The 26,799-nt window shown below is 41.8% G+C and overlaps 1 protein-coding gene across 6 annotated transcripts in view; it reads left to right on the forward strand.

Annotated features, from left to right (window-relative positions):
- The window catches only part of TRAK1 (trafficking kinesin protein 1), a 123,174-nt gene that overhangs the window by 56,547 nt on the left and 39,828 nt on the right, over positions 1-26,799 (forward strand). For 3 of the 6 annotated variants that reach the window (XM_034063808.1, XM_034063778.1, XM_034063896.1), the window contains exon 3: positions 9,183-9,377. Coding sequence is in view for 2 of the 6 variants with exons in the window: in XM_005144781.3 (XP_005144838.3) it covers positions 26,189-26,300 (112 nt within the window). In the remaining 4 variants the exon portion in view is untranslated. Of the gene's footprint in view, positions 1-9,182; positions 9,378-20,434; positions 20,522-26,056; positions 26,301-26,799 lie in introns of those variants that run through there. The other 3 variants (XM_005144781.3, XM_031045210.2, XM_031045211.2) reach the window with 2 other exon arrangements.

Below are 26,799 nucleotides of genomic sequence, written 5' to 3' on the forward strand. Positions count from 1 at the left end.
TGTAGCATTTGTTTGATTATTGCTGTATTTAAATGTGCAAAAACATTTTTAATCCATAATTTATCTCTATAACTTGCTGAATGCAGCTTTGATTTTCTTCCTCAAGATATGTGTATTTGTCCATCATGAAACAACACATTTTCCATTTCAAGTCAACATCAATAAAGAACAAGCTCCATAAGAATGAATATGGTTTGCTTTGATTCTAAGGCTACATTGAGAGCCATTGTTTAGGGGCTGGCACACTCTGTAGCTGGGCTGAACAACAAGCAGAAGCAGGACAATTGCTTTTCAGGGTTTGCCATACTCAGTGTTTTATCAGTGGGGTTTTGAGACATTCTCAGTCTGTCTTGGCAGCTGGAAGACCCTAATGGTTAATGAATGTGTTTATTCTTACTGCTGCTGAGCAGTGTGTTGCCAGCATGCCTTTGAGAAATGAATAGCTTTTGTTCTTGCTTTAAACAATAGTCATGGTGGTGGAGTTTCCTTTTAGTTTCTGTTACATGTAAAAATAAAAGCATGAGTTTTGCTGCTTTTACATATAGGGAGACATATTTCCATATTGAAGCCAAGCTTATTCAAATTTATAGCATTGTGTACAGCAGGGACCCTTTAGTTTAGTGCCTCTTATCTGTGTTACCTTTTATATCCCACAGGAAGGTGTGTGTAGGCTGAAATCAAAGTGGGAGACCTTAACCTAATAAACAATGACATTCCAATGGAACTGCACTTTCCAGCAGTTTTATCTTTGCTAGCTTTGACATTCCCAACTTTATCCCAATTGTTATTTGTGCTGTATGGCTAAGCTAAGTTTTCTCCCAACTTACTTCTCCAATATATTTTCAATTGCCAGATTTAAGTAGAATTTCCTATCAAGGAAGGTAATGTGCTGAAGTTATTGGTGTTCTGAACACCTGAAAGTGCAGGTGGAGGCTGAGCCCCGTGATGTGATCTCTCTGGGAAGACAATTCCATGGTTGGTCCACCCCACAGACAGGCTTGGCCAGTGCCTGGTGTGGCAGAACTGAAGGAAAACCGGCTTTATTTCCACTTCAGTCTGGTCAATGTAATGATTTTTCCTGTATAACAGGGTTTTTTTTGGGGTAGTATTGAATGATCTGATCCTTCACACCCGTTCTCCTTTGTAGCAAAGCAAGAACTGTGATTATGTTCTGTGCAGCTTCCCCACCCTTGCCCAAATCCTTTGAAACTTCTGGGGACAAGAGACTTTTTCCCTGCGATGAAGCTGGGTTTGTTCAGGGGAATGTAGATGGGAGTGGGAAGAAAAACAAACCCTTAATCTTCTTCCTTCTTATTCCCATTCCTGCTCTTAGAAATGCATGTTTGAATGAGTCAGTATATCAAATGGCAGACAACTGACATGACACTTGGTATTACATGGAGAATACAGTGAGAATCCCTGTTCGGGTGCTTGTTTCTTCTCCATGGGCTGGACTTCTCATCCAGAATTCCTTTTCCATGATTCAGTGTGCCCACTTGGCCACCATAAATACTACCTGCCTTTCCATGGTGTCCCACTACAGAAGGTGGGAAGTCCAGTTGAGATTTATGTGTGCAAGTGGGAAAGTGTGGTGGCAAGATTGAATTACAGGTCAGCTGAAGGCAGCCCAAAATGGACATACCTGAGGTTAGCATGAGGTCTTTCATTTTCCCATGGAAGACTGGATATTTGTACAGTGTTTCCCATGTTTGAAGGCAGAAGAACCACTGCTGAACCTACTTTGGTTCAAGGTGTGTCAGGACTTGCAATTCCAAAATCCTGTCATGCCAATCCAGTTGCAGAAGCTGCTGTGGCTGTTTGAGGAGTCTGAGTTTTAAAGGTATGATACAGCTTTATGTTGAAGAGCTTTCTTCCAGCAGTTCAGCTTCGCAGCCAGCAGTGAGAGTTCTGATGTATAGGGTGCTAATGCACATCTTTCCCTTTGGGCATGTCAGTGAGCGGGGAGGACTGTGAATTATCTTTCTTAAAGTGATTTTCTTTGCCCTAGAAGCTAATCACACATTAAAAACACATGTTCTGTGCGTGTGCAGTGCTAAGTTGCAGTAGTATTTGTAATACTTCAGTATAATTAGCCATGTTCTGGGCACCCTAGAACTGAAATCAAATAGGAATGTGGTGAGTTGTGGGGTTTTGCCTGTTACAGGTATGTGTGCTGAGTTATTGTTCAATAATGTTCAAGAAATACTTGTAGTTCTGGGCTCCAGTTAGTACTTAATGCCTGTTCTATGTGGGCCTACAGAGGTCAAACATAGACGAGGCCCTCAGTGCCATGGGTTAGTGGTGGACTTGGCAGTGCTGGGAAACAGTTGGACTTCATGGTCTTAAAGGTCTTTTCCAACCCAGTTGATTCTGAGTCCATGATCTACTGTAAAAGCATTTAGGGGAAGACCATTTCTCTTGCTTCCATGCCTGTAATATGATTAGGCTTTAGGCTTGTGGTCTGCTGAGAAAGAAGAATCACTATGGAGTCACAGCCTCTTGGCTGGTTGTTGAACTGGATTAGGTGACTTTTCATGGGAGGAGTTTCCAGAATTTTCTTGGCCTGAATGATTTCTCACATTATGGAATTGCCTATTTCTTATCCTTGTAAAAATGGAGGAGATCCTGAATGCACCGAGAAGTTTAAACTGGACACTTCCTACTCAAATAGTAGAAAATGGAATGAATGCTCTTTTGTGCAACAGTACATGTACTATAGAATTTTATGCCATTTTACATACAGGGATACAGAATTTGACACGATACTGCTTTCTGAGAAGGGATGCAGACTTTCAGACTGTGTTCCCTCTGCATATATGCATCACACTAAGCAAAATCAGTGCTTCAGATTCACTGATGTTCAGTGTGGAATAGCCTTGAGTTGATGAACTTTAATTTCTTGTGTTACGCGTGGCTGGACTTTAGCCTCCAACTGTAACTGTGTTGTGCAGAGAACCTTGCTTTATGTAACTATTAGGGAGCCAGCACTGGAATTGACCCTTTTCAGGTACTGTGAGCTTCTCTTAGAGTCATTTACAGTTATTTTTGGCCATGTTTGACCATTTTTTGTTTTATTTTTTAGGTTTCTCTGGCTTAAACCTTAGACAGCAAAGTGTCAAGGGGAAGTTCAATATGGGTGTGGGAAATGGGGCAGGACTTGAAAACTAGGGAGAGGAATAGGTGCTCCATGAAGCAGAGTGGTAGGCTGCTTCATTCTTCCTGCTTTCTCCAGAGAGTTTCCTTGTTTCTCTCATCTGTGTTAGTCACTGTGCTCTTATCCACTTCCTTTTCCTCAAAGGGTTGTGGCAAGTTAAGATGTTTTAATTCTGCTATGGGAAATGAAAGGATCTTCCCGAGAGTGACTACTGAGGCTTTGTTGGTTCAGTTTGTTGTTCAGGAAGGAGGGGATGTTTGCACCACCCCTTTGTGAGCATCAGCAGTGGTGTCTCCTGGAATATGGTCAGGGAGGGGGTATGATACAACCTGATGCCCAAAGCTTGTGTTTGAACGTTGCCAAGCACTTCCCCATGGTCACACCTAGCCTGTCGTTGTGCTGCTGGATGCTCTGTTTCCGCATGGTTCAGAGTAGGGTTGGGTTCATGGGGAGCTGGTTTGTTTCTTTTACAGCAGTGAGCTGCAGAGAAACTGGCTGACAAAATGTCATTTGTGGTTTAGGGGTTGGGGTAATAAGGCACTTCTTACACGAGGTGGCAGTATCTACTGCCCACAGGTCCCATAGACCTCAAGTCCTTTTCACCTTGAAAAGGGAGCTCTGCTTAAAAACAAGCCAATAAACCCATAAAGATTGAGGATGGTTTGGACTAGAATTCAGACAGGCCAAAACTGTTTTATGTTCTGTGCAATGCGTGTACTGATAAGCTCTGTTGTACTGTGTTTCTAAGAACTCATGCAGATACCAGGCTTGGAGATCTGTAATGTTTGTTTTGTCTGTGTTTTGTGGATGGTTTGGTTTCCTTGGTTTGTCATGTTGTCATGTCTGTGTCCTTCCATGTGTGTCATGTGTCCCATGCTCCCCATTGTTCCTTCTCTTTGTTTTAGGCTCTTTTCTTTGAATTTATCACTATGTTTTATGTGAAGTTGATGTGGAAATTGAGGAAGTTCTGCTTCTCCATCTGTCAAGCTAGGTTTCATTTCTACAGTAAGATATGGCTATTCAGTCATAGCCCTAAAAAGATGAAGCCCCAAAGCGTGGTAGGGGATGGAGTTTGACAGGTAAGCTGCTCCAGGTGACTGTGTTGTTTGGAATGAGATCTTCAGATCTGTCTGCCTGTGGTTCATGTTGAACTTAGCTTGAGCTGAAGTTAGTTCAGCTGAGGTTGAGCTGCTTTGTCATGATGTGCTGACATAATTCCACCCATCCAAACAACACTGACACCTAAATATATATCTAACACTGTATGGGAAGTGACCTAATGTATTGTGTGGCTGTGTGAGTGAAGGATGAGAATGGCAGTGGGTGATAACACCTTACTCAGCACCTTACAATCTGTGTGATGTAATGTGCACACAGGGGCAGTAGTAGTCCTTGAAATGCTGTAAACCTTCCACAGAGTCAGTTCCTATTGTTTTAGACTTCTCACTCCACTTTCTGTTTGATCAACTCCTTGCTCACTTGTTAGCAGAGGAGGGATGTGAGTGTACATCTGAAAATACCCAAGTGTTCTCTTGGCCTCATGTGGTTGTCCTAAAATTATGCTTCTTCCTCCCTGCCCAAAAAATAAGAGTAAAATAGCCACCCTCACTTCAGTCACTACACTGAGAAGTCAATTTACCATGTTTAGGGCATTTTGTATGGACAGAGGTGTTGGTTAAAGGGGAACTGATGAAATACTCAAAGGTATCCAGATCAGCAAGTGGAATAAAAATTCCTCCCAGGAAATGCAAGCAATCTCAACCAACCAGTGCCACTTTAGTGGCTGTCTGAAGTTGGGAGAGAGGTGGTTAGAGTGGTTTAAGATCTTCAGAGAAGGGCGAATACATCAGTCAAATGCCAATGTATCAAAAGATATGGACAAGCTAATAAGTGATCTAAGAGAATCAAAAATGCAAAGACAGCTCAGCTGGAGTGTTCTGCCCAGTTTTGCATCTTCTGTGTCAAAAAGAAAGGATTAGAAACAGAAGCAACAAAGTCATCAGTACAGATGTCTTTCAAAGAACTTGGTTTAATCTCATTTACAAAACATAGAGAGGCTGAGGAGGAATAATGTCAAACACTCCTGCAGAGCAACTTCCTTATTTCCCAAGGAACAGGGCATGGAGACCTATTTTGCCCCGAAATAGGTGAGATGGGATGTTCGTGCATGTGCCGCATTTGAGCTAAGAGAACAAAGCAGTGGCACATGTTACTTGCAAAAAATAATGCAGAAAAGAATGAACAGATGTGTGTAATTATTTCTATGTAGTGCTGAAAGCTGCAGAGTGCAGAGCTCTGCAGTTTGCAAGAGCCTTAGCAAATCTTTCTTCTCCTTCCTTTCAAAAGTAGGATGTGGAATGACCCACACTTTAGTAAGAATCATGAGTTCATCATTCATTTCGCTGTTTAAGTTGGTTGCAGTTTGCTTGTAGAAGTTTCTGTGTCCAAGGATGCCCAGAGAACTGCAAGTTTAAAATGGCTTAGACTACAAACCCCAAGATCTGTAACAGAGCACCTTACAAGGACATGGTTCAACTGTAGTCTGCTGTGTTATTTCTGTTAACGATGAGTGATTGTCTTAAACTTTTATGGTTAATAAAATGGAGGTATCACCTCAGGAAGGACAAGAGGAAGTGCAATAGTTTTGTCTGTTGGATATCAGTTAATCATAACACACAGATGATGTCCTAGGAATTCTCAGTAGAGAATTTAATTGACTTAGTTGAGTATCTTTATGATTTTAATCAGAAATAGTGTTTGGAATATGTAGAATTATCTATCTATTTATTATTTATTTTTGTTTATTGACTTATTTATTTATTATTTATACCTATTATTTATTTTTATTTGAAATAGAAAGTGTTTGAAAGCACAGTCAGTGTCTTCCATACAGTATAACTGGTGTTTCAGGGTGTGGGATGGCTTTAGTCCGAGTACCTTTCCATAACAAGTGCCTGCATCTCAGAAAAGTGAAGGGGAAGGCAATGTAATTGTAGCACTGAGAATACTGCTGTGATTTAAAGGGTGAACTGATGTTTAGTCATACAGAAGTGTAATTACAGAGGCCTGTTTTTCTCACTAGGCAATTACATCAGAGCCTGCTCCCATTTCCTGCTGTATACAGGGGTTTAGATTGCAATAGTAGTTAATGACAATAGCATCATGAGAAGTTGCCTTTCCAATTACTCCTTAATATCTTTTCCAGTTGTTTCTGCCTTTTGAATTGCTTAGAAACTCAGGATTTGTTACATTTTAGAGTAGAAGAATTGGCTACATTGACTTGTATTCCACAATAAATCTTCTTTCTTTACTGGCTGTCCTTCATGTTTCAGTGGATTTCGTTTCACAATAAACTGCAGGGGTTTCTTTTGTGTGTGTGTATGTGTGGGGTTTTTGTCCTCCTCAAATTTTATTGCTCACTTCTTTTGCATTCCATTTTTTGTTACTTTTACTATCCAACAAACCAGATTACTTCTCTTTATAGAATTATTTTCCTGAAATATTCTCTTCTCATCTATAAAGTCAGTCCATTTGGTTAAAATACTAACTAAAAGCAGAAAGGCACTGAAAGTTTGCATTTTCCAGCCATTTTTATGTCCTTGTTCCCAAGAAGGCCACCTCAGCCAGGCTCTGTAGCCTTTTCACAAGAGGAGAAACCCCAGGGAAACCCCAACCACAAAACAACCCCAACAAAAACTCCCACCCAATGTCCTTGTCAGTGAAAGCAGTTGGGTAATCCAGAGATGGATAAAACCCCTTTATGTCTGTGCTTGTACACACAAATGTCTTTGAGTGTTTAGCTGATGTCACACTGGCTGTTAGACGATGAGCTGGCTTTTCTGAACTTGTATGGTTGCAGGGATGAGGGTGGATGTTGTCAGCAGTTAAAGAGATAGGCAGGGAGGAGGAAAGGTTTGTCTTTACAGGTTAGGTTAGCTCTCAGCTTTCGAAACATAGGAAACAGGTCCTGATTCTCTCTGTAAGTTAGTAGTCCCCTGAGAGGGCTGCATTGATGGGATCCTCTCTCAGTCTGCTCTTCTCTAGCCCAAGTACAACAGGTAGCAGAACAGCCTGGGTGAGAGCAGAGAATACCTGCTGATAAGTAATGGCAGATTCCTTGAACCATAAGTTATAATGTAACTTCTCTAAGTGGATTTTGGTTTTCATCAACAGCATCTTCAAAGGATATAGGCAGGAGAGTATGAGCTCATCTTTGTACTCTCTGCCCTGTTGTCTGATAGAATAGTAACATTCTGGATGTCTAGTACTCAGGATGATGTTCATGACAGTGCAGTTTCTGGATTAGAAAGACAAAAACATCAGGTAATGGATGGTCTATAGAGGTGTGTTACTTACCTATTTCCCTGCTTTCTGTCCCCTGACAGAGGTCAGTTCCACCAGCTTGCAGTGAAATTGCAGGTCTGCATTAGTCCTGCAATAATGGGTTTCTTATGAAAAGAAGTGTCTTTTGTGAGGGAGCACAAGAGCAGGGCTGCATTACAGCCCTGCCAACAGCCAGTGTGCACGCAGGATGGGAAGGGCAGGATCCTTGTTGCCAGAGCCCAGGCCCTTTATTCCTGAACAGGGCAAGGATACGGATAAAAATTACCCTCCAGTGGCCATGAGGCAGATGCCAGGAACTGAATGGGTCTGCAGTCAGTCCTGGAAGCCCAGGCAGTGAGTCACTATCAGCAGTGGACAGGCCTATCCTACAGCACTGCACAGGGCAGGACCAGGGGGCTTGGGTTGAAATGGCCATGCTGGGTGAGGTCCAGTTACGGAACTGGTTGAAGATGGGACTACATTGTACAGCATGTGAGCCGCCTTCCTTAGGGCTTGCTATTCCAAAGGAGGCTTAGACAGCTGTTTCCTGTTTGTGGATAGATGGTATGGGGGGACACTTTTGGTGTTCTTATTGTCCTACCATGGAAATGAGCAGAGTGATGCACTAAGTATTTATGGAAAACATACCACGGGTTGCTCTGTTTCTTAATAATTATTAAGCAAGACATTGTAGTTAATTTGTTACGATAATTAAATGTATGTATTTAAGTTCTCATGCCTGGTTTGGGTATTCACACACAAAAATCTTCATTGTAAAGTAATACAGGTTGGAAGGTACCTCTGGAGCTCATCTGTTTGGATTTCTGCTCAAAGCAGATCTCAAAGTGAGTGCTCATGGCCTTGTTTAGTGGAGTTGTCAATCCTAGAGACAGCAGATTTCCTGCTCTCTCTGTGCCCTTATTCCCATGTTTTAACCATCTTCACAGTAAAAAAAAGGGGTGGATTTGGGGTTTTTATTTCCTGCATTGGAATTTTCAGTTAAAATTTGGCAGCTGCTTCTTGTCCTACATTTAAATCTTCCATTTTAATTGTGCCATGATAACTGTTGGAATCCATTTTAACACTGGGTGGAAACTCAATACACATGTGACCCTGAAGGATTGACAGCACAGTACGCAGGTCGCAATAGCATCAAAAGATGCCTTAATTCTTGCAGCCAACTTTACCAGTGCATCATAGGTGTGAACTGTGACACTGTTCCTCTTGCAATCCTGGATTTCTTGAGAAAACCCTGCCAGCAGCAAAGCAAAAGCTCAGCTGTGGTCAAAGACCTAGTTAAGGAAATAGGTAATGCTGGGAAGCTGAAAAGAATCTGTCAAGTAGAACGTCAAAAGGATGAACTTGTATATGCCCTAATCCTTTCCCCATGCCCTGTCTTGGTCAATGCCCACTTGCTCTCTGTTTCACCCCACTCCCACTTCATTCTTCAATGAATGAGTCCTTGCTTCCAGAGGTTGTATTTTACTCTATTTTTTTTTGTCCCCAAGAGCATGCCCTAGTGTTTTCTGCTAGTAAATATGCTATTATGGGATAACTTCTGCTAGTCATATCTTCTAAAGTGATTAATGTCTGGCTGTTCTTCACGTGTGGAAAAACCTGATATCAGTCAAACTAGCATCTTTGCTAGCTTGTATAGTACTCACTTGAAAGTAACTAACACTGATTGTCCTCTTTCTCTTCCCAGATGTGTGCAATAGTACCAATCTTCCTGAAGTTGAGATCATCAGTCTACTGGAAGAGCAGCTGCCTCATTATAAGCTAAGAGCAGATACAATCTATGGTTATGACCACGACGACTGGCTTCACACACCTCTCATTTCCCCTGATGTGAATATTGACTTAACAACTGAGCAAATAGAAGAGACCTTGAAATACTTCCGTAAGTCAAAAATTCATGAATAATACTGAATAGAAGTGCTATTTCTGTCACCTTCTCTGAAGCATTTGCTGTGGCAAGCAAGAGATCCCTTTGTGATTTGCTGCTTTGGTCTTCAAGCAATGTGGTGGTCTTTGTGGTAGATAGAAAACAAAGGAAACGTTTAATCAAGGGCAGCAATTGCGCTTGTAATTTGTACATGCACTTCACGTTATCAAATACTGGTGAAACTGAAATACTTTTTGCTTGTGATCTCTCTGGCAAGAAAACAGATTTCTGTATCTATTTAACATAGAAAGCTTAGACCTGTTTCTGTGTTTGCTTTGTTTGAACATGTTCTGTGCCACATTGCACTGTTGTCTGATGCCGCTGTGTGCCAGCATCACAGCATGATATCAAATAAGTTTCTTCAGCTCAGGCTTCTAAAGAAGACTTGTGAAGAAACAACTGAACGTTTGGGTTGACTTGGTTTGTCCCTTCCTTTTGTTCATATTCACACTATTGGACAAAAAAATACCTTTTTGTGCCTGGAGGGAAAGTTTGTAGAGTTGTGACCACCTTAGTTTTTCACTCTTTTGTTTGAGCTTGTAGATGAATAGACAGTGAATGGATTCACGTCTCTCTTTGGTTTCTTCCACTGTGAATATTGACTTAGCTGTGCGATTAGAGAAGATTGATCATCTGGTTGTTGATTTATTAAGTAGTTTATGATTAAATTAGCCTTTGTGCCATCTCCACACCCCCTTCAAATGGTTTCATGTGAAGGTGCAATTTTGTTGCTCCTCTGAATGCATTGCATGTTAAAATGGTCTGCAGAGCATCAAACCAATAGGTTGAATGCTAAAGCTATAGCAGGTAGACGATACATAGATTATAGTAGTAGATAGATTTAAGTAGACTTAGTTGAGACACTGTGGAGTTCTGAATACAAGACTCATCACAAATCTTTGCAGAGATGGCATCATTGCATTTTGAAGCACTTGGACAATTCATTTTGTAAGGAGCAAAGCTGGTAAAAAAAAGCATTAAGAATATGAAGAATTGAGTTTCTGACTTTAGTGCTTTAACAGAAGGCATGAAGTATTTTAGTAGATAGTTTACATATGCACTCTGCACTAAACTAGTGTGTGTAGGAGAGAGACAAGTTGATCTATGGAATCAGTTGTACTACAATTCCTTGTTTTGTGTCAGTCCATTAGTGCTGTTACAGTGGTGGCAGAATTGGCTTAAAGAAATGTTTTGAAATGTCAGATTTCCAAAGTCCATAGTAACAGGATTAGTCCTGTCTTGTAAATAAGATTGTGCAGGTGAACTGTTGCAATAACAACAGGAACATGTTATGCTAGTGGGACAAGGAGGTAAAATCCATGTGGGAGCATCCTGACTCTCCCACAAGATGCTGGTGAGGTATGCTACATGCAGTGGTGCATGCCTGTTGAGATGGATACAGAATGAAGTTACATACAACAGAATGAGATAGCAGTAGCTGCCTGGAACTGTGAGTACTTAAACGATTTTATACAGCTTTTACCTTACAGACATCATGACTACAATCTTACCAGATTGCTTGATTGAAGGTTTCATCCAGTCAACTGACTTGAATGGAAACATTTTGCATGTAATTCCTACCACAACATATGTTTTCTGCTTTTATTGGGAAATAACTGGTTGAAGAAGAGGAACTGAGCAAGGAGAGCTTCTATAAGGAAAAGCTAATTCCTTACTACTTACAAGCAGACACTTGTGTATGAATAGTTTTAGAAGTTTAAGCAAATTTGGATTGAGCCTTAGACTGATACCTGGGAAACTGAGATCTCTGACTTTACCCTTGTTCAGTTACTGTGAACAAGTCATAGAATGCATATATACATGACATCTAGACATTCCAGGCCAGGCTGGATGTGGTTCTGAGCAACCTGACCTAGTTGAAAATGTCCCTGCTCATTGCAGGGGGTTGGACTAAATGAGCTTCGAAGGTTTCTTCCAGACAAACTGCTCTATGTTTCTGTGAGGTGTAAGATCATAAAACTTTGTCATGGTTGCAAATGATGGCATTGACTGTAAACTTTGGTTTATAGAAAAATGAACTATCAAAGTACGAGTACTATTTTAAGTAAGTTGGCAGACTTGTGACTTGTGCCATCAACACTTGGCAAAGTGCTTTCCATAGTGTGGCTGCTTGCACAATGATTCATATTGGGTGCTGCAGTTAAGGCACTCCTGTACCTGTTTAGTTTGTGTTAAAACCTTGACGCCAGGGTAAGGAAATACTTTAACTTGTCTCTTGGAAAGCTTTAGGATTCACACATTTATTCTATGTTAAGTCAGTATCTGTGGTTTAAGAGTTCTATGGATGTAGTGAAGCTTTATAAGTAATAACAATTAAATTTCAGAATCAAAATTTTCTTTAGCCAAAGGAAGAATTCATTGGTTTTGCTGCAATACAAAAGGAATCCTTTTGTCAGAATTAAAGTGCACTACACATACACATTGTTGTATCTTCTTCAAGCTTTTAGAGACATTCAAAGATAATTACAATCAGTACTTGAACTTGAGGTAGTGCAGGATATTTTTAGGTGTAGAATGAAGTCTGTTTGATTGTGAATGGTTTCTGGTGTTCTAGTCTCCATCAGCTTTGAAGCTAGGATGTAACATGAATAGTTAAGTCTATCAAACAGGCTTGTCAATAGGGAACTTGTGATACTGCATACCTATTTGTGCTTTTTAGTCTGTGAATTAATACGTTTATCATAGAATGGTTTGGGTTGGAAAGGACCTTAAGATCATCCAGTTCCAACCCCCCTTCCATGGGCAGGGACACCTCACACTAAACCATATCACCCAGGGCTTCATCCAACCTGGCCTTGGAGACTGCCAGAGATGGAGCATTCACAACCTCCCTGGGCAACCCATTCCAGTGCCTCACCACCCTCACAGTAAAGAATTTCTTCCTTATATCCAATCTAAACTTCCCCTGTTTCAGTTTGAACCCATCACCCCTTGTCCTGTCACTACAGTCCCTAATGAAGAGTCCTTCCCCAGCATCCTTATAAGCCCCCTTCAGATACTGGAAGGCTCACGAGAGCAGAGCAGAGTAGAGGTGCAAAAGATCACCTCCTTCGACCTGCAATTATATCATTGTATTTAATGAGAGGCTCTGTGTTTGTTTGGGTAGATCCAGGTATCTCCAAAGACAGTTACCTGTGAAAGAATCCACATCACTTGTAATGACAGTATTCTCTACTTTGAGTTCATCTGCATTTGCATTTGCTCCCAGGAGAGAATCCATGAGAAGTGTTACTTCCAGGAGTGAGCCAACATCTAAGCAACTGGCAGGTGTATTGCTGTCCTCGAAAGCAGCAGCACTAAAATGACTTGAGTTTTCTGAAGAGCTGGTGGGTGTTTGGAGTGGTGTATTTTGAAGCTGTTGAAGTGTACAGATGCATTTTCATTCTATTAAAAAAGTAGATAAGTAGCAACTGGGATGGGGGCTAGAAGGAGCACTAGTGGCTTCTGAGGAGCTGTGAGCTCCAGGGGTGCTTAGAGTCTTTGATGTAGCTGCTGCTGGTTAGGGATGGTCAAACACCTTTGTAACTGGTGTTGGGAGAGCCCTGTATAACACCCAGCTCTGGAGCACAGCTCCCAGAGACAGTCAACGGGTGCAGCAGTTTGTGTGGAAGGTGTAAAGAAGGGATCCTCATCTGAGTTTGGAACAGCCTAAATCTTCAGGTACAGTGGTGATGTGCTACAGGGTCCACTCCCCAGGCTTTGGGTCACCTGTCCCTGACAGGGCAGACACCTTAACCTGGGCAGAGCTTCAGATGGTGGATGCCTCATGCAATTCAACAGGGGTAAGTGCAAAGTCCTGCATCTGGGGAAGATGTACCATGTACCAGTATGTGCTGGGGTCTGACCAGCTGGAAGGCAGCCTTGCAAAAAAGGACCTGAGGGATCCAAGTTGAACCTGAGCCAGAAATGTGCCCCTGCTGCAAAAAGGTTAATGGTATCCTGGGCTGGGTTAGGAGGAGCATTGCCAGCAGGTCAAGGGAGGTTGATGCTTCCTCTCTACTCAGCACCAGTGGGGCCACACCTGGAGTGCTGGTTCCAGTGCTGGGCTCCCTGATTCCGTATTCCATTCTGTGTAATGCAGCCTGCATTTCTTTCTCAGGAAGTTGAGAACTTTCCAGTTCTTGCTGTCATGGTCTCATTGACAGTGTGTGTATGCCTGGGGTTAGCTTAATTAAACTCTGCAGCTGTGGTGCTGAAGACCACATCGGTTTGGATTTTATACAAATGCAAATGTAGCACACTCCAGGAGTCATTTGGGGGAAGGGAGAAATAATCCTTTCATGTAGAGAAGAAGGTTTTTTTCCTGAAGTAATTTCATCTGTCCACCCCTGTCTCTGGTGAAATCATTTTGTTGCAGTGGGAGAGCAGTTTGACTGTTCTCTGCATCAGAAGGATCTCTGTATATACCAGGTGAGGTCGGTGTGCCCTGACAGCGTGCGGAAGGGACCAGCTCTGTCCCATCCGTAGCAAGTACCTGTACCTGTTTTGACAACCTGTTTTGCCAAGCAAAATACTACACTGGAAGAGATCTCTGACCTAAGCTGCAGAACTCTTTGCTCTTACTAAATTTATGGTCACAGGATGACTCCTTTTCCATGTTCTTTTAGACTGTGAAACACCAAAACCTCTTCACTTCAGTAAATGAGATCCCGATTTCCAAATACCAGTCTGCCAGCCTGCACTTGAAAATGAGTTGGGCTTTTAAATAGGTCTGTTTCCTTTTTTGTGCTCTTTAACTGACTTTCTTTCTTTAAAGTTATTTAAACAAGGCAAATTGCAAAGTAATTGTTGTGGCAGTGGCCGATTTAATATGCAGTGCATAGGCAGACTGTACAGCTGCTCTGATGAAAAGGACTTTTGACAATGTTAATGGGGTGGGCAACTTTATCCTGAGCAGTAGCATCTGCAGGAAATAATGGAAGGATGTGGTGTTTAGTTATCTGAACATCCCAATGTGACAGTGTAGCCAAGAGAAGAAATGTGACCCATAGTAAATGGGATGGGAAATAATACACAGTTGCAGCTGCCATGGAAATACTCCATCCATCACTGGTGCTCATTTCAAAGGGTCTTCCGAGAATTGGAAAAGGTTTGGAGAAGGATGCTGAGAATGACTAAGCATGGGAACACGTGATTTATAGTACCATAATGTGTAATGGCATTCTTTGAATACTTTATTTGCCAGCAGGGATGACTTGCTGCTCCTTTGTGCCCCATCAACGTGGTTCAGTGCATCCTTGAATATGGTTTTACAACTTCTTTGGGAAGCCATGTTTATAAATCATAGAATGCCAGACTGGTTTGTGTTGGAAAGGACCTTAAGATCATCTGATTCCAACCCCCTGCCATGGGCAGGGACACCTCACACTAGACCACGTTGTTCCAAGCCCCTGTGTGGCCTTGAACACTGCCAGGGATGGGGCAGCCACAGCTTCTCTGGGCACCCTGTGCCAGCGCCTCAGCACCCTCACAGGGAACAGCTTCTGCTTTAGATCTAACCTGAACTTCCCCTGTTTCAGTTTGAACCCATCACCCCTTGTCCTATCACTACAGTCCCTGATGAAGAGCCCCTCTCCAGCATCCTTGTAGCCCCCTTCAGACACTGGAAGCTGCTCTGAGGTCTCCACACAGCTTCTCTTCTCCAGGCTGAACAGCCCCAATGTTCTCAGCCTGTCTCCACACAGGAGGTGCTGCAGCCCCTGAGCATCCTCGTGGCCTCCTCTGGACTTGCTCCAACAGCTCCATGTCCTTCTCATGTTGAGGACACCAGAGCTGCACACAGGGCTGCAAGTGGGGTCTCACAAGAGCAGAGCAGAGGGGCAAAATGAATGGAGTAGATTTTTCTTTTTTGCAACCTTTCTCTTCGAACAAGGAAAGGGGTTTGTGGTTTGGGTTTGCTTTGCTTTTAATAACCTGGCTATTTAGGCAGATTTAGCATTGACCTGTGGATGAATTTGTTCCATTCAAAAAGGAAGGAGGAGAGAGGGCTGATGAGCTTTGCAAGCCAACTTTTCTATGTAATAAAACCTCTTTGTAACTGCAAACCTAAGGAGTCCTCAGTCTAGGTAGTCACAGTTGGATATTGGAGTTCTTTATGAGTCCGTATGTTTTCCTCTGTGAGGATAATGTTGTCATGTGGAGATTTGAATCCACAGAGGTGTGTAGAAGCTGTCCACCAGAAAAATGACACCATCCTGGTAAGTTTTACTTAAGATGAATGCAATATACAGCTATAGGAAGGAAAAGTAGGGCTGCAGAGATTGAAAGCAGGTTCTGCAAGCACACAGCTGCTTTGGTAGCCTGGTCAGGCTCCTGTATTCAGCTTGAAAACCCTTCCAGCTCCTGCTTTATGGAGCTACTATTTCTCATATAATTGTAGGGATGCTTTCTTCTGGATACCAGGATATACAGTATTCTGTCTGTCTGGGGTTTCTCTCTTCATGCTGGGAAGATCATACCCTCATCCCGTATTTCTGGGTCTCTTGGGGAGTACTGAAATCATCTGACCACTCAAGTGATTTTCTCCACAGGAAAATGATGCCTTTCGGGATTACAGCAGTATGTTTCCAATCAGAGCTGTAGGGAAACAGCAAGAAACCAGAAAGCCCCAAACCCCCACCTCCGTTTTTTTCCTGTCTCATTGAAATGGGGATGAGGAAGAAACTTCTAGCATGTGAAGATCTCCTTTGTTTAAACTGTCAGGAGGTAAAAAGGAGAGAGTCCCTGCAGCAATTCAGGCTGGTAGCCAGAGTTCATTCTTTATATCTTCAATACTTGTTTCATAACATCACCAGACCAAAATTACCTTTGGGACAAAAATAATACAAGTGGAACAAACAGCTTATATACAGAGCAATTGAGTTAATGTTGCTATAGGAACCTTTATTTTTCTCTGCCAGTATTTTAACAGTGTAGCCTTAATTACATTTAATAGCATGAGCAGCTCTTGCTTTGTGAGTATGCAGACTGAGCTAGGGCAGGAGGGAGTGTCTTGACACATTCCTCTGTTCCAAGCTGGCACAGTGTGAGGGCAGAATGCTCACACCTGGCAAAAATGCTTGCTCCCTTCAATGTACAGGGGTGTGTTTAATGATAATTGTATGAACTTTGCATGTCCAAAGGCTTTTAGTGGCTTTTAATCCTGTGTGATTTCCTAACCTGAGGTTCACATGTGCTTACTGTATTGCTTTCACATCAGTACTGGGCATAACATGAATCTAGTCAGCAAAATAAAGCCAAAAATAACATTGTCTCTGTCAAAATGAGAGGAGGTTTTGTTTTTCAGACCTTTGTTATCTCATTATATCTATTGATTTCACGAGGGCTAAGGTTAGCTTGATGCAAAAGCACTGGCATAGGATACCCTCTGTCCTCCTGGAAATAAGAATGACTTGTGGTTTTCATGTGTAAGGCTAGAAGCTGACAGGGCATAGGGATTTCTTGGTCTCTGGTGGGTATGGAGGGGCAGAAGCTGAAGACAGCAGCCTTCATTGTGGCAGGCAAAGCTCAGGTGCAGGGTGCTTAATTCTTGTTGACTTTGCTTTTTGGTATCCTATAAATAGTGGAGAAGTGCAGGTTAAATGTGGTGGTGCCTTGATTAAGGCTGTGCTTCTCTGCTTTTAGTGTGCCTCCCAAGAATGGCATCACTTGCAACCTACAACAGGTTAACCTACCTGCTTGCGTATTACATCCTTGCTGGACTCTCTCCAGTATGTTCATGTCTCTTACAGTGGGGAACCCAGAACTAGACCCAGCACTACAGATGTGCCAAGTAGAGGGAAATCTTGTGCATACTGATAAATACTGTATTTGTTGCTATATTCTAGGATGAACACAGTGATTTTTTATCTATTTATTTTATTTGCAGAATTAGAAACATTTTATTTTCCAGTGAGATCATGTACTTGCAGATAAAGGTTTATTTGAATTTGGTCCTTGTCTGGAACTTTGGAGTTCAGGGAATAACATAGGCAATTGCCACTGATAGATGTGTGCAAATGTGTGAATAGATCTGTTAATGTGTGCTTCAGCTATTAATATATACAAGGGATGTGGCAATTCCCAACCTCAAGGTTACTGCAGTGATACAGGCTTTATACCAGTAAAACTGAAATACTAAAGTGGAAACGAAGCCAGTGTGTTTTTATCTGCATAGCTTGACTATTCCTTACCTGCTTTACAGTAAAATAGGTCTTTGCTTTATTACAGTAAAGCAAAATGGTACCAGTCAGGGAGTAGAGTAAGTGGTAACAACCTAGAAAAGACATGAGTGAGGGTGAAGTTAACAGAAATCTGCAAAATCATGAGTGGTTGGAAAGATGAATTGAGTGTTGAGATGTCCACAGCCGAAAGCATCAAATTAGGTTTGTAAAAGCAAGTTGCAAAGCAAAAGGTGAATAGTTACTAGGAACTGATGAATGAAAGTTTGTCCTGGCCCCTTGGTTTTGGCTGTGAAGCTTAGATGCCTGTTTAAAAAAGGGTCAGTGATTCGTGGAGAGGGCAAAAAGCAGGAGCAGATTCGCTTTATTGCAGGGGAAAATGTGTTGCTGCTCTTATTTTTGAGCCTTTCATTTTTTGTTTGCCACTTTGCCTATAACAGGCTGCATAAAGGATTCTATTATATCAGCCCAAACAGTGTAACAAGGCAGTAGCATGGTTTGATTTTTCCATAGGGAAGGCAAGCTTTTATCAGACTATAGAGGAGAGTAGTAATGGACCAGCTTCTCATCATTAATGTACTGCATGTACCCAGTGAACCGCAATGGCGCGATGCTGCTGTTCTGTGAGGCAGCAGCGTTGTATCGGCTTCCAAAGCAAGGATTTCAGTTTCCAGTATGGAGGAATACTTCTGCTCTGTAAAACCAGGAACAGCAAAATGTGTTTCCTTCATCTCTGCATCACTTTTGGAGCCAGCACGTTTCCATGGCAACGTGTTAGACTGAAAAGGATGTGGAGAGCAGGGAGGAAAGGAGGGAGTTGGAAGCAGCCAGGCAGTGGTGTGTGTCCCCACGTCAGCGCATCAGCCTTTTGATAGGATGGCTTTTTTAACACCCATCCCCGGCTCCTGTGCAGAGCTGCTTTATTAGAGCAGCCATCGGGGCATCTGCTTTTCCCTTCTGCAGCCTTTTTTGTTTTCCTTCTTGCCAAATACACCCTCCACACCCCCCTTCTCTTTCGGTTGCAGCCTCGCTGAGGATGTGCGGCTCATTTTCAGCTTGCTGGGAGCTTCCTTGTGCTGTGGTGTGTTGCAAAGGCAGGAAGGCATGGCTGCATTTCACTTGACCTTAGCAGCACAGTGAAATCTCGTCTATGTTGCTGACGGATACTGACTATGCAGAAATTTATTGAAGCAGATTATTATGAACTGGACTGGTATTATGAAGAATGCACAGATGGTAAATATCTCTTTCTAGTCTCTTGTTGCAGAATTTGGAGCTGTAAGACTGGAGCAGTGTTATTCAGTGGTTTAAAAATGGAATACCTTGAAAAAGGCAGCAACCTGGTGTAGTGGAGATGCTCATATCTCTGTTGCACCTCAGCATCTCTTGTGACCATGCTACGGGAGATGGCTGTACAGCTTTCTCTTTCCAAGGGAGTGGCAGAGGAGCATATGTGCTACATGAGCAGTCTTAGGGCAGGGGCAGCAAGATTTGAAATGTTAACTGCATGTATAATAATTGAGCTGAATTTAAATACTCTTATTGTAAGATTCTTTATTGGTTTAAGTCTATTTTTATGCATTCTCAGTATGCTGTAATACACACGTATTTAATGTGTTGAATGTTTTCTCTCTGGCTATTTGTGGAAGACATTTAAAACTGTAGCTTAAAAGTGAGCAGGTTAACTTTTGCATTGGAAACATTTCAGGCTCTGGTGAGTGTTATCTTGTGGGCCTCTTGCAGTTTTTCTAGTATTTGCTTGGGCATTTATTTCTTTCACAGCATGGAATATTTTCTTATAGAAGACACGTGAGGAAGGGTAAGGAATGGCTAAAACTACTAAGATTCCTTATCGATGCCACTCTGTGGTAATCTCTAAACTGAAATACAGCCTTTGGGAAAGCAGTGGTTGTGTACGGATTTTATCCTGCTTGGAGAGTGTGGCTTAAACAAGACGGGTCTGAGATCACGGTGAAGCAAAGAACAGAAAGGAGTAAGGAGTGTAGGCCCAGGGGATGTATTTTGTTGTACACAAAGATATTTCGTAGTGCTTTGATAACAGTATCAGAGGGGATGTGAAGAGTAATATGTGTGACAAAATTGGGGGCTTATGGTCTTTTGGGATCTGAATCCAATCTCAGAAGCTTGTTGAAGTTGAACTTCTCTTACATTTGTTTAGGTATTCCTGTCCAGGTGGTCAAAGAGGAAAGGTGCATATTTATTTGAAAGATCTGACCACTTAAAGTTGGATTGAACCCCTTACGTAACCTTTATCCTCTAGGTTTAACCCTAGTAAATACTGATTTAATCTGTGTACTCATTAATCTGCATGATGTAACAGGCTTAGTTGGCCTGGTTTTAGATGCTTCAGATCAGAGAGTGGTACTGTCATTAAGAGCAGTAGCTGATTCCTGTGTTTTCCCCAGGTTAAATACAGATAGGTTTCTTTTTAGTGTTCTTTATTATGGTCCTCTGTGTGCTCCAGAGTGTCACTGTGCAGAAGCATGAATGAGCTGAGAACTGCTTCTCAGTTTTGCCTTTAAGGTGTATGCTGCGCTGGAGAAACCATGGGAGTTCCATAGTAATGGCATAATCAGCAGGTGTTAAGCAAGCACCTTGTGGGATCATGGCCTCGGGAGCACTGTGGTGGCTGGTGGGATTCTGGGCTGCCAGGTTTTTTTGTGCTGAGCCCCTGATTATCTTTAATTATATAAATATATATATATAAATTATATATTTTATAAATTATATATATTATAAATTATATATATTATAAAGATAAACTCCTGAGGAGTGCCCAGGTTGCTCCTTCCCTGAGCTTATATCTACTGAGAATCACCTAGAGCATGCTCTGGCTGGCTGCTTAGGAAGTTCTCCCCTAAGAGAAGGCAGGGTTTAATGTCTGATAGGCTCCAGTAGGTAAGGCATAATGCTTCTTTTAAAATGACTTTTTACTTTTAATTAAAATGCTATTTTTTACATGATAAAAGGATAGTGCTGTCAGCCCTCAGGTGAATGGTACTCTTCCAGAGTTTCATGGAAGGTTATGTGCTTTAGCTTTCTGTTGCTTCTCCCAGTTGAAGTGTGTAAGGAAGACAGGAGGTGTGGTGGAAGGCAGTCTTTGGCCTTTGGTGTTGGATTATTGATTTGGGTTTAAAGCAGTATTGGTATGTCCTGTTGATGGAGAAAGGTATTCTAATTGTTGTAGGACACAAAAGGTAGTAGTAGAAAACAGAGCTTTTCCAAAGACCTGGAGCAAATGGCATGTAAGAGAAGCTTGTCTTTTGATGTTTGGTTTCTCTACCATCATTTGTCAATATCAGTGTCATTTGCCTGTGATTCTTTTTATCCTCAGTAAAGAGTGATTGGTACTTGCAGCTCAGCTGACCTGTTTTGAATATCTATTTTAAGGCAAGATGATGCCTCATTAGCTTATTTCTCTGCTACACATGGACCTTCCAGAGCTCCTGTATGTGTGTGTTCAGCTGTGAATCCCACCCAGCTCAACCTTTTTGGTAACACTGGAGGAGAGTTGGCAGTACATTGATAGTAATAGGAAACCTCACAGGATATTATCCCATTGAATTATTTTTCTGATTAAATTATTCATATATTCTTTTGTCAGAGTCTCTGGCACTCAGATTTCCTTTTAAAAGATGTGATTTCATTTGTTTTCCTTTATTTAATGATTCTTTCCGTTTCTTGTTCTTCAAAGAAAGAAAACAAAGAAAGAACACCCTAAGATTTCACTGGGATAGGAGGTTTCAATGACTCTTACTGTTGCATCAGATGTAATGGATTCTGTATGGACTGATGTAGTCTTCAACTTGCATTTGGTGGCAGTAATTCTTTTTTAGTACCTTCTGGAAGCAAATGAACAAATGCACAAAATTTACCATTTATAAATATTACAACTAGTTTCTGGGGTTGGAATAATGAATTAATCCCTTTTATGTAAGGTCTTCTACAGTGTTTATTTTTGGTAAGATTAAATGGAAGTAGACAACAAAATGTCACACTCTATTTGAATCACTGCTGTTAACTAACATGACAACAAATTGAGGTGTCTATAAATAGCAGTACGCTGTTCTTTTTAGATCCGTTTCCAACTATCATTGTATAATATGGGTGACAGTTGTCACCTTACTTAGCATTAATGAAATATATTGTGTAGGTGGAATGGGGAGGGGGAAAGAGCTGGCTGTGTACTTGAGTAAGGAAGTAGCTACTTTCATAGCAGACTCTGAGATGGATAGAACCAGTGGTAAAAGAGGAAGAGGTGATGCTTTTGTAGACTCTTACCTGAAAGATAACAGTGTAAAAGTCTAGGTTCATGTAGGTGGGTTTTTTGTAGAGAAAAGCAAATAGATTCTTAAAAGAAGAAATCTCACACAATGCAACTTGCATTACATACCCCCCCAAACTACCGAACAACTAAGCAGATAGGTAGAAACCCATAGAGATCTTTATGAATAGCCTTGTTCCACTTGTCCCTCTTTCTTCAGCCAATATTTTTCATTCTCTTAATGAACAATGCTTTCTAGAGAAATCCAGGTTGACTTTGGATCAAATTACGTTTCTTGTGGTTTCTTCCATTATCCATTCATTTCTAGCTGAACAACCACATGCTCATGCCTGAGAGCTCATTGCCTGCAGTTCCAGGTGCCTGCATGTGTGCAATTGGCTCTCTTTTTGCTGGCCATGAGTTTCAACCATTTCTTCTGGAGGAAACAGTGCCTTTTCCTTCCCCCCCTGCCACTCACATTGTGTGCCCTATTTGTCACACCTGCCAAAGCTTTTAACCCCTTTTATGTTGGCCTGAACCACCTTGTCTCACTCTTGGTTGTTCCAGCACCCCTAACCCTGCTTTTGCTCTTCTCTGTAACTTATAACCCCTCCCTGTATTTTCTTCCTGCTCACACTGAAATGTTTTCATATTGCATTCTGTTTGCAGTTGTTTGCAGCTTCTCTAGTCTGTTTTTCACTGTACTGATTATCAGCAAGCTCTTGAACTTTCTTTTAGCTGAACAATGATTAACAGTGTTAATGCTTGTTCTCCTTGACCTCTCCTCTGCTTCAAGAGTGATCTCTTATGCTTGCACATATTAGCATGCCTTTACAGATGTGAGACTGTTTCCATTAAGGTAGCATTAGCAGAATATTTCATAGTCCTTGCTGCAGCTCTTCAGGAGTTCTTGGGTCTCCATGTTTCTTCTCTGTGCACCTTATTTATGGGTAACATTGCAAGCCTTCACAGTGGGGAGAAATTGGCTGATGGAGGACTCTTTTCCATGACTTGTTTTGATTAGCTCCTTTTGTTGCCATCCCATCCCTGTGTACATAGTAACTCTGGGGTTACTCTGGATGCTGACTGTGGGTATGCCATCTAAACCTGTAGGTACCATACAAATAAATGCCTGTAGTGTGCAATCTCTGGAACAGCCCTTGCTCTATAGGTATGCAGCTAAAATTCTCGTTCAGGTTGTTCTTGTTTTGCTCCTATGGCCTTTATTTCTATATTCAATAAATATGGTTGCATCTTGCTTATGTTTATGTAATCATTGATACCATTTTCCTAATTTTCTGCTTTTTGACATCTCTTCTTCATTCCTCCATTGACTCTCTCCTTTATGCAGTCAAACCTAAGCTACTTGCATGTTGCTTTATGTGGCTTACATTTCAGCATAGAGGTATTTTTCCTCTTTATTCTGAGGCTGCTAAATCTCCAGGTGAGCATTTTCCCGCTTCATCCTATTTGGTGCCTTTCTGCAACAGTAATGTGCTGTCCTTTTGGGTAAGTGGCAAAGGTAATTTGGGTAAGACTATTTGAAAGAGTGGGAAATGTGCAGAACCTGTGCAGATTTGAACATGCAACTTTGCTTGACTGTAAATCAGAATAGGAAGCATGTGTTCAATGCCCAGTTCATCCCACTCCCTGAAATGCTTACCCCAAACCACCCACATTTCTTCATCAACACATTTTAAATCCAAGCACTGCTGTTTCAGCTGCTATTTTTAGGACTTGTTTCCTTACAGAGAATCTCTTAGTTCTAAATGCAGTATTGTTGTTACTGGTCAGTTATAGTCCATATGAATGTGGCTAATTGTGCAAAAGTCTAGATGCTTTTATTGATAAGGGAAGGTCAAAATGATGTGAATAATTTGGAGTTCCTTGGAAACACTGAGTCAGGATCTGAGGATTTGTTTGTATTGTGTTTAGCCTCACCCTTCTTCAAACTAGCTCCCAATTTATGTGTTTCCTGTTTGACTGCCAGGTGAATGTGTGTTCTGGTATATTCTTCAAGTCCCTGAGTATTTATTTACAGCAAGTAATAAAAGTCTCTTTTGAAGCTTTCCTGATGAGAATGTATGTTTTCAGATCTATATACCATTTAGCCCCCCTTCCTTCATAGCTGCTTATTGTTTGGTATCTGTTTGAAACCTGGCTCTTAATCTTCAGCAAGCAAATATTCCAGCATCACTAAAAGGACTTAATGCAGAATGGCACTAAAACTGAGTTGATAGCGTGAGGCTGGTGTAACATTCCTTCTCCACCCATTATGAATTTTTATCAGCATTTATCTTGTGCTGATATCAAAATAGAGATTGTAATGCTTATCTTTCAGCTTCTGAATGTCAGAGTCCTTCTGTGTGGCATGAGTTGACATGAGTCACAGGTCAGAAGTCAGCTTGTGAGAAGATGCATCTACTCTCCTTATATTGACATGTATGTTGTTAAAACCAATGTCAACAGGGTTGGCAGAGGTTGACTTTTCTGTCCCTAATCTTTAAAAGATGCTTTTTGCCTTCTTTTAAAGTGACTTATTTTAGTTACTCTCTGAATTTCCATTCTTTAGCTATTGCTGAAATGTGGTGGATTGACAGTGGATGGCAAGTAGGTGCTTAAAACTCTCACTGTCTTTATTGATCTTTATTGAGAAACAAGTGTTCCTTTCCTCAGCAAGCACCTAAGTGTGTTTCATATTCTTTGCCTGTTGTTTATATAAACATGTAGTATTGTTTGCATATAAATATCAAGAGTTTAAAACTTAAACCAGAGTAAGTCATTGTGATTATATAACACTAGTTCCATCCTCTGCCTTACTACCTCATACTTTCACACCACTAGAGAGTGATAGAATCACAGCCTGGTTTGGGTTGAAAAGGACCTTAAAGCTCACTCAGTTCCAGCCCCCCACCACCTTCCACTAGATCAGGTTGCTCCAAGCCCCTGTGTCCAACCTGGCCTTGAACACTGCCAGGGATGGGGCAGCCACAGCTTCTCTGGGCACCCTGTGCCAGCGCCTCAGCACCCTCACAGGGAACAGCTTTTGCCTAAGAGCTCAGCTCAGTCTCCCTCTGGCAGGTTAAAGCCATTCCCCTTTGCAGGATCCCTACAGGCCTTCATCCAAAGCCTTTCTCCAGGTATTTTGTCAGCAGACAAATTGTACATGACCTGTTTTGCTGGCTTGTCATGTTTGTCTGCCTGCCCCCTTAGCAGTTCTGTCCCCTCAGAGGGTGATGACTCCCTTTGCCTTTGCAGTGCTTCCACTTTGCCTTGTGACACAGACAGGAGTGCTTTCTGCAAGCAGCAAAGGGCATCTCTGCCATTGGAAGTGAAGGAAGGAACTTTGCAAGCATTAGGTTTCTATAGCTGCAGAAGGTTAAACAAGAAAGTTAACCTTCTCTGTGTTTAGCAAACACAAATGGTTGGAAACCAAGAGCACAAGGAGTTTTGTTTGTTGTTGAGCAAAGAAGAGATATGTGCACCCTTGAAAATGCACTGGTGTGCATGTGTGAACTTGAGGTACTTGGTTTCCCACAGCAAACAGAAGAGCAAAGATGACTGTGGAAAACATTGTATTTGACAGCTGATATGTCACTTAAATGCTTCGTAAAACACAATGTTTTTTGTAAGAACAATAAAAAAGCTCCCATTCCCCAGGCTAATTCTTCACCCCTGGTTTTCAAGTGTTGCTGGATGCTGCAGTCATCCCGTGCTGCACAACAGCCTCAGGATCTCTGTGCTGGGTGGGATTGGCATGTACAGGCTGTTCACTGTTCCTGTGAAATCTGGTTTCTTGCAGCATTAGGCAACCTGAGAGGTGATTTAGGTCCGTGAAGGTGCACACCCTTCATAGGTGTGACAGTTGGAGGCTGGTCCAACTTCCGTGTGCACTCGTGGGAAGCTACCACTGTGCTTGGAAGAGCAGGGGCAGAGGAGAGAGGACCTTGGTGATGTGAGGAGCTCCAAGGACAGGGCTTTCAGCCCACCTCTTTGTTTGAAATATGCTAGTGGAGCTGTTGAGCACAAAGTGGCTACTCCCAGAGCTGGTATGAGGAACAACATACATCTTGTAGTAGTTATTAGGCAGATGGTCTCTTCCCTCCTCCACCCCATCTGTACGACACAAAGCTGTTGTGCTAAGGATGAATACTCAGTCGCTCAGGAGCTCCCGGGCTGAGCATGTGAGTGAGGAAAGATGGTATCCTGCTTTGTGGAGACCTTGCTTTGCTCTCCCCAGAAATACAGCCTCCAAGGGAATGATTTCCCATCTCCTGTGAGACTGAGGCATCGTGTCTGGGATGATTTCAGCAATGTCAGTAAAGGAAGAAGAAAGCTTTGAATATGACTATGAAAAGGAGAATGAGGGAGAGCGCACATGTAACAGACAGAGCCTTGACATCTTGGAAGAAGGTACTTTCCACCTTTGGGTTTTATGCTTCTATGTTAGTAGCACATGGCAACTGACTCGAATGATGTTTCTGATTTAAATATGCTAAATTTCACAGTTTATTTTAATGTGGAGCCAGTACATGCGGATGAAATACTAAGAAAATACATGAATAGGATGAATTTTTAAGTACTTTAAATAAGAAATAGGTGATCAACCAATGTAAGCTATGCAATACCTTGTTTTATTATGAAACTGCATTTGGCATTGTAGTGCATTTTTTATATCTACATCTCATGTGTGTGTTGTGAAACTGTCTGTATTAGGTTGTCATTCCCAACCGGTACTTCTAAAAACTAATAGAACAACAGGGCAACAATTTTGTCACATAGAAATAACCTAAATTGGGGGTCTTGTGATTTACCCTTTCAACAAAACAACCCTGAATCCTGTTGCATAGGGTTTTCCTGTAAAGACTTCCTCAGAATCAAGTATTTCATCTGGATGTCAGTCATAGTAAAC

Source organism: Melopsittacus undulatus, chromosome 1 (genome assembly GCF_012275295.1).
Source record: "Melopsittacus undulatus isolate bMelUnd1 chromosome 1, bMelUnd1.mat.Z, whole genome shotgun sequence".
In the NCBI taxonomy this organism is placed as follows: domain Eukaryota; kingdom Metazoa; phylum Chordata; class Aves; order Psittaciformes; family Psittaculidae; genus Melopsittacus; species Melopsittacus undulatus.